The sequence below is a fragment of the Phyllostomus discolor genome, chromosome 1, assembly GCF_004126475.2.
Source record: "Phyllostomus discolor isolate MPI-MPIP mPhyDis1 chromosome 1, mPhyDis1.pri.v3, whole genome shotgun sequence".
NCBI classification, from domain to species: domain Eukaryota; kingdom Metazoa; phylum Chordata; class Mammalia; order Chiroptera; family Phyllostomidae; genus Phyllostomus; species Phyllostomus discolor.
This window is the reverse complement of record NC_040903.2, coordinates 166,874,085-166,889,380: the sequence shown is the minus strand read 5'-3', so window position 1 is coordinate 166,889,380 and position 15,296 is coordinate 166,874,085. Positions and strand designations below refer to the sequence as shown.

General features: G+C 37.9%; 1 protein-coding gene across 1 annotated transcript in view; it reads left to right on the top strand.

The window, feature by feature from the left end:
* Positions 1 to 15,296, top strand: part of RFX7 (regulatory factor X7) — a 117,921-nt gene that overhangs the window by 49,583 nt on the left and 53,042 nt on the right. Inside the window, 1 exon segment of the mRNA XM_036033903.1 lies at positions 11,032 to 11,065. Coding sequence (XP_035889796.1) covers positions 11,032 to 11,065 — 34 coding nt within the window.

Genomic DNA, 15,296 nt, shown 5'->3' with positions numbered 1-15,296 from the left:
GTCCCTGTTTTTCATGACTGAATATTTCTTGCCCATCCCTTCTAGCCTGCAAAGTTTCTTTCGAGAAATGAGCTGACAATCTGATGGGAACTCCCCTGTAGATAACTAACTTCTTTCTCTTTCTACTTTTAAGATTCTCTCTTTATTTTTAATCTTTGGCATTTTAATTCTGATATGTCTTGGAGTAGGCCTCTTTTTTGCATCCATCTTGTTTGGGACTCTCTCTGCTTCCTAGACTTGCATGTCTGTTTCTTCACCAAATTAGGGAAGTTTTCTTCCATTATTTTTTTTCTCAAATAAATATCCAATTTCTTGTTCTTTATCTTCTCCTTCCAGAACCCCCGTGATGTGAATGTTGGAACGCTTGAAGTTGTCCCACAATCTTCTTACACTACCCTCATTTTTTTTTATTCTTTTTTTCTTCCTGTTGTTCTGATTGGTTGTTTTTTGCTCCCTTATATACCACATCATTGATTTGATTCTTGGCTTCATCCACTCTACTGTTGATTCCCTGTAGATTGTTCTTTATGTCAATTAGTGTGTCCTTCGTTTCTCACTGGGTCATTTTTATGCTGTTGAGGTCCTCACTAAGCTCCTTGAGCTTCCTTATAACCAATGTTTTGAACTCTGCATCTGATAGATTACTTATCTTCGTTTCATTCCATTCTTTTTCTGGAGTTTCGATCTGTTCTCTCATTTGGGCCATGTTCTTTGTCTCCTTGTTTTGGCAGCCTCCCTCTGTTTGTTCCTATGTAGTAGGTAGAACTGCTTTGACTCTATGTCCTGGTAGTGTGGACTAATGTAGTAGGTGTCCTATAGGGTCCAGTGGCACAGCCTCCCCTATCACCTAAGGTGGGTACTTGAGGTGCACCCTTCATGCAGGCTGAGTACACCCTCCTCTTGTAGTTGAGATCTGATTGCTGTTGGCTGGTCAGTTGGAGGGATTTATCCAGGCCAGTCAGCTGCAAGGACTGGCTGTGGCCACTGACCACCAACCCCCACCCTCCATGGAGGATCAGCTGTGCAGGGGCAGGGTGGTGGTACTTCTATAGCTTTCCACAGATTGTGCAGGCCCTGGGGTTTCCCAGCTGGTGCAGGCCATTGCCAGCCCCCACCTTTGTTTTTTCTAGGGCCACCCCACATGAACTGCAGGTGCATGCTATTTGTGCTGGGCCTGGAGATTCCCAGGTGAAGCCAAGCTGTGAATCTGGGCTGACTGTTTCCCATGCTGTGCCTGGGGCAACTTAGCAGATATGGGGGCTGGGGTCTTGCTGTGGCCTGCTCTTTCTTGTTTGAGAGGATTTAGGAAGCTGTGAAGCCTGAGCCAAGAAGAGCAGGCCTTCATACAGAAAATTCACTGATAACAGCTTGAGTGGGCTCTTAAATTGGGTGAGGCAGAGCCTCAGGGGATCTCCAGGGCATTGCAAACAGTGTTAGCCAGGTTGATGGAGCCTCAGATAAGGCACCAGCCTGCTGGTCTGTGACTCTTTGTGGGGTGGGTTCAGAAATGAGACAGTGGCCTCTGCCCACCCTTTTGTCTGGGAGGAAGCTATCCCCCAGAGCTTGCCTTGATGCCAGACAATTCAGTTCCTTCCCATATGCCACTGGTGCCTTTCAAGCTGCTGCCTGAGTGCTGTAGCTCAGAGAGAGTAAGTCTGTGTATGGGTCCTTTAAGAGAAACTGCTTAGGACTCTAGAAGTTTCTTCCATAAACTCAGTCCCCACTGCTTTTGCAACCAGAAGTTACGAGGGCTTATCTTCCTGGCACAGGAGCCCTGGCTGGGGGCCCTGGTGTGGGGCCAGGACATTTTGCTCCAGAGATATCTCTCTAAAGTTTTTATCCACCACTTGTGGGTATGGTACCAACTCGTTCGGCGTCTCTGCCCCTCCTACCAGTCTTGATGGATGTGGTTTCTTTAATTCCGTAGTTGTCAGACTTTCATTCACCTTGATTTCTGACAGTTCTGAGTGATGGTTGTTCTATAATTTAGTTGTAATTTTGATGTGGTTGTGTGAGGGTGCAAACCATTTTTACCTATGACTCCACCTTGTTAAAAAGTGCAGGCTGTGCATCTGTTGTTCATTATTGAGTGGTGGGTATATTTTTGTGTGTATTTTTCTTGCTACTGGAAACTTTTCTTAAATGTAGCTACTCAGAGTAATGGTGAAAATATAAGCTAACTCCAAATATATTCATAGGTAACCCATGTCTTGTTTGATAACTTTGAAATATTTCAAAGTTATATTTAAATACTTAAATTTGTATGTTTGATTTCAACTTTTGAAAAGTCTTAAAAGAATTGCTAAGAAGAACCACAGTTCCCCAGCCACTAGCTCATTGCCTTTCAGAGAGAAACAAAGTGGAATAAGTACCTCCCATGCTTTCACTCTCTTATCTCCTTGTAGTGACTAATATTGGCCCCCACTGGAGGGGAAAGGAGCCATATAGATACAATGCATAAAAGCCAGTCTTTTTGGTTATTACAAAGAGTGGAAGTTGGATTTGTAAGGGGAAAAATAAAAAAAAACATGCAGCCCAATAGTTTTAATTTCTAAGACATTACTTTTTAGCTCTCTCAAAGAGAGCTTGGTATATAATTTTAAAAATTATTTCTGGTCTGTCCAGAAAAAGTCCAGCCATTGTTACTATAATGAGAATGGTTTGTGCAACATTGATGTATCCTGGCAGCTAAGGAAAGTGGACTGGAATGCTCATGCATGACCAATGGCGACTTCACTGTACTAGTCATGGAGGTGGTAGATGCTGTTGAGTGAGCATGTGTACTGTGTGGCCATTGCATTCAAAATGACTTGAGTGAGTAGAGTAATGAATCTGCATCAAATTTTGCATTAAGTTTGTATATTCCTTTTTGGAAACTATTTGGATGATTCAGAGGGCCACAGCTATGGGCAACTGTTAACAGCAGTTTCGTCATGACAATGCACCCACTCAAGTATCACATCTCATGCAGTGTTTTTTGGCAAAACATCAAATCACCCAGGTGATTCAGCCCCCCTACAGCCCAGATTTGGTGCCCTGTGACTTCTGGCTTTTCCCAAAACCTAAAATCACCTTTGAAAGGGAAGAGATTTCAAATCATCATGAGATTCAGTAAAATACAACGGGGCAGCTGATGGCGACTGGAAGAACTGTGCAAGGTCCCAAGGTGCCTACTTTGAAGGGGACTGAGGTGTCATTGTTCTGTGTACAATGTCTCTTGTATCTTGTATCTTCTTCGATAAATATCTCTAATATTATATGGCTGGATAATTCCTGGACAGGCCTCATAATACATACATGTATATCTGTGTATATAGTATCTAATTTTTCTGTTTTACTTTTGTGAGTATTAAATTTTTTTTTCTTATTCCAAGTAGGGGATATGAACTCCCTTTTTCAGGAGAATGTTCTTTCCTAATTGTATACCCATCTTAATATATTTTAGAGGTACAAAAAGCTGATAAGAAGTTCTTTGCAGGCGGATAGGGCTTCTGCCTTCTGGTTCAGTAGATCTGGGGTGGGGCCCACAAATTTACCTTTCTAACTAGTCCCAGGCAATCCTAGTCCAGGAATCATATTTTAAGACCCACTTTGTTAGGGAATACTCTTGAGATTCACTTCTATGGAAGGAATGGACAGCAAGGCAGCAGAGAGAAAGTTAAGCTGTGGTGCTGGAGAGTTCTGAAGCTGGGATGACCCATCAGAGTTGTCCTTAGTCTACACAACTACGGGCTTTGGGACCCCCATTGATCAGCCTCTGGATGTGGGCTGTCTCTGAAAGAATATGTGACCTTAGGAAGTGAAGTTTTCTTCAGCATAAGCAATCCCAGTAGGGGGCTGACAACTGAGCACTTTCTACTGAAATCACCTCAGCAGCTGAAGGACAAAGTCATTCTTTTCTGAGAACAGGAAATGGGCAGTGTGCTACCGAGGCCATACATGTTCTTTCCTAATTATTCCCGCACCCCATCCTGAGACAGCCACTGTTTCTCATTTTTCTTTTATCATAGATTAATGTTACCTGTTCTAGAACTTCACATAAATGGAATTATACAGAATGAGTTTTTCTTGGTAGTATCTTTGGCTTAGTATAATACACAGTAGATTCACCCATGTTCTGTGTATCAGAGGTTTTCTTATTTTTTTTAATTGTCCAGTATTTCATTCTATGAATATAACACATTAACCACTTTTATATTGACTGCTATTCCATTGTTTCTAGCTTAGGACTAAAGATTAAAGATTTTGTGAACATTCTTGTACAAGTCTGTTTTGGGAACACCTAGTGTCATCATTTCTTTTGCATAAATATGTAGGAATAGAACTGTGGTGTTATAGGATAGGTTTATATTTAACTCCTAGTTTTTTATTGATTTTTTAGAGAGAGAAAGTAAGAGAGAAAGAGCCATCAATTTGGTGTTCCACTTATTTATATATTCATTGGTTCATTCTTGTATATGCCCTGACTAAGGTTTGAACCTGCAACCTTGGCATATCAGGACAACACCCTAATTGAGCTACCCAGCCATGGCCTAACTACTAAATTTTTCTAAAGCAGTTTTACCTTTTGCATTTCTACCAGAAATGTATGACAATGGTGGTTGCTCCAAATTCTTCTCAACTTTTGGTATTTTCAGTGTTTTTCATTTCAGCCATTCTATTGAATATATATAATAGTATATCATTAAAATTTTGATTTACATTTCCTTGATAACTAATGATATTGAACATCTTTTCATGTACTTATTGGACATATTTGCATCCCTTTTTTATTAATTATCCCTGGACATTTGTACATTTTTTTTCTTTATGAATTATCTATTCCAGCTGTTTGCTCATTTATTAATTGGGTTACCAGTCTTTGTTATTAGTTCTGTGAACTGATGGAACAGGAAAATGTGCTCCCTGAGCCAGAAGAGAGCTGACTTATATACACAGAGGTCCCTACCCTAGTCCCTAATTTATGCATCCTCATGCCAGAGAAGACTCCAAATCCTTGCAGTTTGGTCCAAAAAACACTATCCTGATTGGTCAGAATGCAGCCTTTCTGATTGGACAGGGAAAGCCTCAGTTCTATCGGTTGAAATACTGTGTTAGGAATTCCTTTATAAGAGCTGGCTCAGATGGCAGAAACACACCATGGGAGGCAGGCAGCTTAGTGGAAGCTTCTCCCAGAAATGTGGTTTGCATGAGAGGCCCCTGGTTAGAAAAGGCTGCTTAGGCTGTGCTTTTAAATTTGAGCCCAGATAACCTACCTTCTTGGTAGGTTGTCTTCTTAGAGTCCACAGTTGTAGGAATTCATTATATATTCTGGACATAAGTCTTTTGTCAGATATATGTTTTACAAATATTTTCTTTTGATTAGTGGCTTATTTTCTTACAATGGCTTGATGAATAGAAGTTGGTTTTCATTTTGATGGAGGCTGATTTATTTATTTATTTTTTAAATTGCTACTGCTTCTGTACCCTAAGACACCTTTGTTTATTCTCAGGTCATGATCCTCTCCTAAGATTTCTTTTAGGCACTTTATAGTTTAAGCTGTTATCATTAATTTTATGATCCAGCTCAAGTTTTTCTGTAGAATGAGGTATGTTCATTTGTTTATAGATACATCCAGACACTCCATCAGCCTTTGCCAGAAGGATTTTCCGTTATGTCCTCAACTGCTCTGATAATCTCTTTTGCAAATCAGTTGACTAAATAGCTATCATTCATTCATACCGCCTTTCACAGCATACAGTGCTACTTTACTCTGGCTGCCTTAAGATTTACTTTTCGTTTTTTGCGTTTTTTATCCCTTCAACCATGATGCAACTTTGTGTGGTTTTCTTTATAATTACCTTGCGTGGAGTTTGCTGAGTTTTGGGGGTATGTAAGTTTGTGTGTTTCATAAAATTTGGGGAAATTTGGCCATTTATCAGATACTTTTCTGTCTTATTATCTCCTCTCCAGTTGTACGTAAGTTGACCACCTGTTACTGTATTACCAGTCTCTGAAGCTCTGTTTATTATTTTGAAAAAATCTTTCTCTTTCTCCTTTTGATTCAATTAGATGTATTGATTTCCAGTTTAGTGACCTTTTCCTACTATATCTGATTTTCTGTTAAGGGGTCTCAGTGTATTTTTTTTTCATTTCATATGTACTCTTTAGTTTTAGAATTTCTATTTTTTTCATAGCTTCTATTTCTCAGCTGAGATTTCTTCCATGCATACGTTTAACATGATCATATTTTCCTTTAAATACTTGAACATATTTATAATACCTCCTCTGAAGTCCTTGTGTAGATCATTTAGTTTTGGGTTTCTGAATTGTTTGTTTGCTTGTTTGTTTATTTTTCTTGACTCAGAATTCCCTTTTTCTGTTTATTCATTCTGGTAGATTTTGCTTGTGTGATGGGCATCGCGGGTGATACACTGTAGACTGTTGATTCTGTTCTATTTTTCTGATGAGTATTGTTTTTGGTTGTTGTTCTGGCAGATAGTTAACATGACTGGAGCAGCAGAAGGCTCAACTCAGATCTTTACACCTTCAGGCTGTTGCTTTTTGTTGGAAACCTTGACATCTTCTTCAGACAAAGGTCATCCAAATATTTGGGCATGGTTTGCACAGAAATTTTGTGGCACCTCCCTTTATGGGATTTCATCTTTCACTGTACAGTGACTCTGGCAGCCCCAGACTTTGTCCTCTGGCTCCTCTGCTGGCAAGACAGCAGATTTCTGCTTCAGTCCTGAGTGATCATTCCTGCAAGGGCAGATACATGCCCTCAGGCAACTGTTTTATAAATACAGTTCTTAAACTAAGTGTAGTTCCTTTGTTTCAAGGATAAAGTCCCTCTAGTTGCTACCTGATTTTGGTCACTTTCTTTCACCTTAGTGTTTGTATTTATATTTTGTCCACAGTATATAATTGGTATGTATGTATATGTGGGAAAGTTACTCCATTATAACTTAACTGTATCATTTTCCAAAGCAGAGCATTACAATACTGAAGCATTATTTTGAATCAAAGCATTCAATATTCAAGGAGTATTTTAGGAAATTATAAAGCATCAATTAAGTGGAGTATTACAGTGCATTATATCAGAATTTTGAAACAAAATTTGAGAAGAGAACAAAGATGTCAGCTATCACTGCTACTCTTCACTGTTAGACTAGGAATTTTAGCCAGAGTAATTACATAAGAAAAGGGAGTGGGGGAAGAGATATAAAGAATGGAAAGGAAGGAAAATATTTTCATTACGAGATTGTTACCTACAAGAGACTCTACATACTATTAGAACTATTAAGAGTCTAGGAGGACTGCTGGGTGTAAAGTCAGCATAGAAAACTAATAGTTTTTCTACACACCAGCAAAAACCATTTGGAATTATAATAAGAAAAAAGATACTATTGACAGTATTTATAAGCTACCTAGGACTCTTCCTAACAAATGGTAAAGAGAAAATTACAAGACCCTTTTAAGGACAAAAATAAATCCAAATTATTAATCAACTCCCCCAGTTCGATCTATAATACCAGTATAGTTCAATGTAAATCTTAGCAGAACATTTGTGGAACTGGAATGACTGGAAGATGATAGGTCCAAGGATTATCAAGACTGTTCTGAAAATGGTCAAGGAGGGTCATGTAAGGAAATAATCAGACCTAATTTTTGAAGCACTAATAAATTCCAAGTGTTGTGTTAGTTCAAGGATAAACGAGTGTGTTAATAATAAAACAAAAAAATCTAGAAATACATTTAAATATGTATATGGAAATTAGGCTTAATAAAATAGTTGGCTTGTAAGATAGAAGAAATGTATATGTTACACCATACCACAAGAATAGATTCTAACTAAAATAAGTATCAAAATTGAAAATACTAATTTAAAAAAATTTGTAATGAAATATATAATCTCTTTAACATCTTAGGTAGGATTTCTTAAGACAGAAAACATAAGTCATAAAGAAAAAATTAATTTGATTCAATCAAAATTTGAACTTTTGTAAATATCATTACTACTTTCACCTCATAACATATTAAAATATATCACTAACAAAGTTAAGTATATGTAACAGGATTAATATCCAAAATATAGTTCAAGAAATAGTTAACTCCATTTAAAAATGGGCAAAGGTCATGAACCCGCAGTTTACAGAAGAGAAACAAACTCATATGGCCAATAAGCAAATGGAAAGGTACATAGTACTGCTAGTAACTGGGAAAGTGACAAATTTAAAAATTTCATATTAGAATGGCAAAATATGTGTATTTTATATATTGTGTATTAATTGTGTGTATATATATTTATGCAGGTTGTAGGAAAATAGGGACTATCATACACTGCTGATAGAAGTATAAATGGATGCAAGTGCTTGGGAGAGAAATTTGGTGATATATAATAAAATTGAAAAGATACATCCTTGAGCCCCTGAAAATCAACTTCTAGATACATAACTGAGAAATTTTTCCATGTGTATATCAGAAGACATGTACAAAAACAGTCAGCATTGTTTGTAGAGAAACTGGAAAGTACGTAATTGGCTTCCAATAGACAAATGGATAAATAAATGTGATACATTAAATTCAGTGGAATACATTTTAGCAGTTAAAGTAAATGATCTTCATCTAAATGTATGAAGATGGATAGATCTTAAAACCAATATTGAACAAAAAAAGACAGTTGCAGAATACATACACTGCAATGGGGTTTATATAAACATTTAAAAGCACTGAACAACAGCATATGCTTACAGATAATCGTGTATATAATACAATTATTGAAATACCAGCTGAAGGTTACACATCAGATGGTTGTCTAAAAAGGTGGGGGGATATGACACCAGAAGAACTAAAGGAACTTAAATTTCATTTATATCCTTCTGGTGTTCTTGTATTAAGTATGAAGTAAAAATAATCAAAGGATTAGATTAAGTGATTGCCAAGGTTCATTCATATCTAACTCAGATGTACTTTCCTTTTACTTTATAAGTTGATTCTTTAAGAAGTGCCTCTTACGTAGTATACTTTTTACAGATTTACTAGGTTGTTTGTTTGTGATAGAAAGACACAGTCATCTTCTTTGATATCCATAGAGCAGTTTGTTTCTGGTAGATGGGAGATAATACTTAGATCTGTGGTTTAAAAAATAATCACTTTTTAAATTTGTATTAATTTCTCTAAAAACTTTTTCTTAGATGATCGCAGTCTTTCCAGAGTTTTCTGCATATGGGGGACTGCATATGTTTTTTGACATTTATTCATTCAGCAGAGTTTATTGGACACCTAACGTGTGCCAGGTGATAATACAGCAGTGAGCAAAACAGAGCCTTCTCTCAAGGAGTTTAAATGCTAGTCAAGGAAGATAGCCAGTAAACATACATATAAATTAATAAAAATATAAAATGACTGGTGAAAGTGCAGTAATGAAAAGTAAAACAGGGGAAGAGGGATAGAGTGACAGAGAGTATTTTATATGGGTAAGGCCAGGAAGAACTGTCCATAAAAGATAACATCAAACAAAGTCACAAAAAAGTGAACAAATAAGTTATATGAGAGAAGAATGTCAGCAGCTGACAGAAAAAGCTAGTGCAAAGGCCCTGCTCCTGCCTTGAGAAGTAGCGTGGAGGCCAGTGTAGCAGGAGCTGTGAATGAATGAATAGGTTAGTAGGAGATGAAGTTAGATAGCAGAGGGATGAACCACCAGGGCTTTGTTGGCTGTGTTACAGACTGTGGAGCAGAGAACTAACCTGGTTTGGACAGAGAATCACTCTGGTAGCTTTGTTGGGAATAGCCCTTTGTTGGTGGAATAAAGACAGAAGCAGAATGACTAGCTAGAAGGTTATTATAACACTTTAGATAGGAAATGATGTTAATACTCAGGTGGTGAGAATGGTTGGATTCTTGATATATTACTTTTTAGTAGCAATTCTGTGTCTATAGATTACTGTATTATGTGAGGGAAACAGCTATTAAGAGAGAAAAATAGCCCACTTTAGCAGTTAGTGGGTAATAAGCTATACAGAAGCATCTCTTGTTTGTTTTAGTCATTCTGAACTTTGTAATTGTGCTTAATTCAGTTATACTTTGTATTTTAAAAAAATGAAATTTGAAATCTGAGTACAGATGTAAAGTTTTGAGGTTATTGATTGCAAACAAACGGGATTTAAATGCTGATTTTTCATTTACTGTATAGGTATATATCAAGGCAAATAACCACTTTTTTGATATTTATTTGGCTCTAAACATTAACATCTTTTAAAATTATAGAACCTATTTCTAGACTTGGACAATTTCATTGCATTTTTACTTGAATGTATTATAACAAAATCCAAATGACCGTTTATTTTATACAGTCTTCATGTGTGTTAATGAAGCAAATATACAATAGTTATATTCAATAGTTCATTTATAGTTAGTAGCTCACTTAAGTTAATATATATGGACTATATTTGCATTACTTATTTCTAAATATATTCTTTCTCTGTAATTTATCACCATATTAATTAATCTTTGTTACTACTTTTATGTCTAGGGAATCCTTTGCTAGTGTATGTTTGTGTGTACACATGAGAGAGTGTGGGATAGTCTGTAACAAGTCTTTAGAAATACAGATAATGTTACACCATTGTGCCTCTTAAATGCTAAACAAGTTATTGTCCAGAATAGTAGGCATGCAGTAAAAATCATAATTTATTATAAACTCTGTGCCTTATATCTAAGTATAATAATACATTTACACTTTTATATATCATTAAAAACGTATTTATTCAGAACATCTGTTAAAACAGTACTGTGCAATAACAAAGGTTGTCTGTAGCAGTGAATTTGAAAAACATTCTGATCATGCTTTGGAATTCAGTATAGCACAATGAACAGGATATAGATTTTTAAATTTGTTAAAAATGCAATTTTAGGATACAGTGCCTGATCTTAACGGGTTTTGGGTTATTTTTTCATAATAGGGAAGACTAATTAGCCATCTGTTTGAGATGTTTCAGGTACTTAATAAACGTATCATTCTTATTAACCTAACTTTGTTTTTCTTTCAGCAAAACTGTACAATCTAAAGTGGACTGCATTTTGGTAAGTAAAATAACTTACCTTAAAATTCTTTATAATAAGGCTTTACCATTATATAAAATATATTGGGCTTGAGTCAATATTTGTTTTAAATCAAACCCAATTTTAGTGAATAAAACTTGGTGTCTAATTACAACCCTTGGGATGAACTGTCTGTAAGCTATCTACCTTCCTCTATTTCATTAATAATGAAATAAAAATCTGAGGTAATTATATGTTTTTGAAACTTACACTAAAGATCCCTTAAACATTCAAAAAAGTAGATGTTTATTTTTTCTGTCCTAGTAATTCTAAAGGACTTGTTTAAAGATAAGATTTAAGATGTTTGATGGATTAGTTTTGTTGTGATAGCATGTTTTGTCATATTTGGGTTACTAGACTTTGAAAATTAATGCTGCAGTAATAGTTTAAATTTAGTTTGTACTTACAGAACTCTTAAGAATTTGTTTAAATGAAAGCTTTTTAAAGTGCTTCATCAGTTAGTTTTTGTTGCTATAATATACGTTTCATGTTTGGATTGCTGGCCTTCAGGAATTAATGTCATCACAATAATAGTTTAAATTTATATGGTATTTGTAGTTCCTTAGGTCTTCTCATGAACATGTGAGGGAAGACATGTGCAGCTACGAGGGCTACTGGGATAGAACTGACTTTCGTGAAATTTCTACTGATGGAATCCTCCTTAGGTTCTAGACTATTCAGTGACTGTGCTGTTAGGTTCCCCCAGGTGTCACTGGAGTTAGTCCTCTTTCTCCACCTGTGACAGCAGAACTTACTCATCCAGGTTTGGGTCTTCCTTATAAGCTAATTTTTATTATTTACTTATTTATTTATTTATTTTTGCCTCACAATAACCCTTTGAAGGAGGTAATCTTATTAACTCCTTTTTGCAAATGAAGAAACTGATGCTTTTGCATTTACTTTAAAAAATTGCCTTTTCTCATTAATAGCTACTTGATTTTTCCCCATCTATAATAAAAATACTTTCCACAGCCCTTCTCTAGCTACCTCCCTGTCTTCTTTCTTTTGAAAGAAAGAAGTCAAATTTTAGTTAAAAGGGTTGATTGAGTTCGGACTCATGCTTCACCTTCTGTTCAGTCTTCAACCCCAATAACAAATCTTCTCCTAATAATCACTCCTTTGAAAATTGTGTTTGTCAAGAACACCGTGGCCTCTTATTGCTAAATATAATAGATGCTCTCAGCCCCTAACTCGACAACACTTTTTCAGTTGGCTCTATTGATCATCCTCATACTCCCCTGGTTTAAGTATATTCTTATTGCTTAATTGTTTAACTCCTTAGGTGCCATACAGTCCTGGTTTCCTGTTACATCTTAGGCTGTTCGTTCCAACTTTCCTTTAAGGGCCTCTGTTCCTTTAAGTCTTCTGTATTTGCTCATGGTGATCTCAGCTACTTTGATGGTTTCACCTAATATACTAATGATTCCTAATTTTACATCCCCAACTTAAACTCCAGGCCCATATATCCGCCTATTTATAAATTGACTAATTTTACCAGAATGTTCCATACATAGGTACTTAAAAATCAACTTTTTAAAAGCCAATCTTCTTGTATCATATCCCAAATTCTGAACCTATCTTTGTTAATTTCCTATTGCTGCTATAACAGATCTCCATACACTTCATGTCTTAAAACAATGCAAATTCACCCTCTTTTAGTTCTCTAGGTCAGCAGCCTAACACAGGTCTCACTAGGATAAAGTGAAGGTGTTGGCTCCTTTTGGAGGCTCTGGGGGAAAACATGTTTTCTTGCCTTTTCTAGCTTTTAGTAGCTGCATCTTCAAAGCCCGCAATGGCTGCTGGAGCCTTACACTGTATTACTCTGACATTTCTTTTTTAGTAGTCAGATCTCCCCTCAGGCTCCCTCTTATCAGGGCACTTGTGATTGCATTGGGCCTGCTGGACAATTCAGGATAAACTACCCTTCTCAGAGCCCTTAATTTACTTACCTGCTTAATCCCTTTTTCATGTAAAGTAACCAATTCACAGGTTCTGGGGATTAGAGGATTAGGACTTCAACTTCTTGGAGGGCTGTTATACATTACCATACTGTATTAGTGAGTGGACTCACTCATCTAACCTAAAAACATGGTAGTCACGCCCTGACCCATGTGAGTCAGTTGGTTGATGCCATCCTACAAAGCACATGATCACCAGTTCAGTTCCTGGTCAGGACACCTGCCTGGGTTTCAGATTCAGTCCCCAGTTGGGGCGCCTCTAAGAGGCAGCTGATCATTATTTCTCTCCCTCTCTTTCTGGGGCGGGGGGTGCTCCACCCACAGGGTGTCCTCCTAGCTGCTACAGATGAGAATAAGTCTACCAAGACGTGATCTGCTTGGGGAGGAAAGGTGGCGGATCTCTCAAAGGAGCCTGTTCCTCAGTGAGCTTTTATTGGGTTCAGTTTGCACAGGCATACAGGTAAAGCTCATCAGTCATTGTCAGGCAGTAAGGATCAAGTAGTAGATAACATACAAAGAACTATGAGGGCTTATTCTGAGTCAGGGTCAATTAGTTAAAGGGCTATAAAACATTGGGAAACAAACTCATTTCCTGCTGGGACCCTTATCAGAAAATTGAGAGCATTCTTAGCAAAGCAGGTTTCACAGGATTTTATGTATTCTTTCTTAGGTCTGATCACCCTGGGGAACCCACCTTTCCCAGCACAGGGCCGCACCCACCTCTGGCATTGTTTCGGGCTTAAGTCAGGCAGGGGGAGTAAGGCAGTCGGAGTAAGGCAGTCAAGAGATTAGGAGACTTCTTGCAAACAGAATGAGGACTCAGATTATGTCAAAGTCGAGGGGTGAAGGTCCGTTAAGCCTTTTTTCTATAGCCCCCAAGTCCTTTCCTGAGGGCTCCTTCATGACCATGCCTGTCTTAGGTTATCCCTCCCTTGAGGAATCTTACCCATCATTGGCTGGCCAGTCAACCACCCAGGGCCAAGCAGCCTGAAGTAAAAGGGGGCAGAGGTTGTATCCCTATCAGGAAGATAAGCTTTGTCTCCTTAGTGTCTTATGGTCCCAAGGTCTTTTTACTCAGCCTTTGCCACGGGGATTACAGCTTCTGAAACCAGGCAGTGCAGTTCCCAACATCTCCCCCTTTTTTGTTTGTGAACACAATTGTAATTGTTAAGCCTGTGAAACCTACTGTTTGCTCTTCCCAAATGTGATCTTGAGAAAACAACCTCCATCTACATCGTAAAGCACAAATAAGGATTAAGACAAGGAGGCACCCAAGGGCTGCCATGACCCAAATTTGTAAATTCAGTCCATCAAACCAGTTCTTAGGGTTCAGCCATTGTAGATTATCATGAAAGGTCTGGAACACTTCCTGTTCAGTAAGGCATTTGGTGTCACTGAACTGCTTGCTGGTGGAGCTGAAGCTGGAGCTGATCAATCTGTCCTCCGAGATTGGTAGAGAACGCTCCCTGCAGGCGCTGATGAATATCTCTGCCCACGCATGTTGACTGGAATCCCACTTCATTGGGGTGACACACAGCTTAGAGAAGCCCAGATTGGGAGAGTCCGATGGAGCAGAGGTGGGTTATGGCCAGGGAAGCCTTTTCTGTGATATGGCTTCACTTTCTTCGCCAGCAGCTCCAAAGGTCCTTCTGGAGAGGAAACACAAGCATACCCTCTTCCGCAAGTCAATAGTTCAAATGGGCCTTCCCATCTTCCTTCCCCTAATGGGCCTCTGTATGAGACCAAAGGGTATGGGCCTTCAGGGCTGTTTTGTACAAAGTGTTTGTCTATGGGTAACTTTAAATTATTATCACAATTCAGAAAATTTTATGTATATATTGCCAGCATGATTAAGTTCCTGTGGGGTGTTTCCTGACTCCCCCTTTTTTGTTTAATAATGTTTTAAAAGTCTGGTGAGCTCTTTCAACAATTGCTTGGCCTATAGTGTTATAGGGGATACCTGTTTTATGCCGAATTCCCCATTTTTCTAAGAAAGGCTGAGTGGTCATTATCTTAGGCCATTATCAGTGTATACTGATATGCAATGTATACTGGGCCATTATCAATCTTGATTTTTGTGGGCAGCCTAGGTGGCTGAAAGCCTGGAACTCTAACATTCTTGGCTGATTCCTCAGTGAGGGGAGTGGCCTGTAGAACACCTGAGTAAGTGTCTGCTTAGAAAGATGGGCCTCCTGCTGTTCCTGCAAGCTGCAATGAGTTTGAGCAGCAAGTTAATTACCCTATTTTCAGGACCC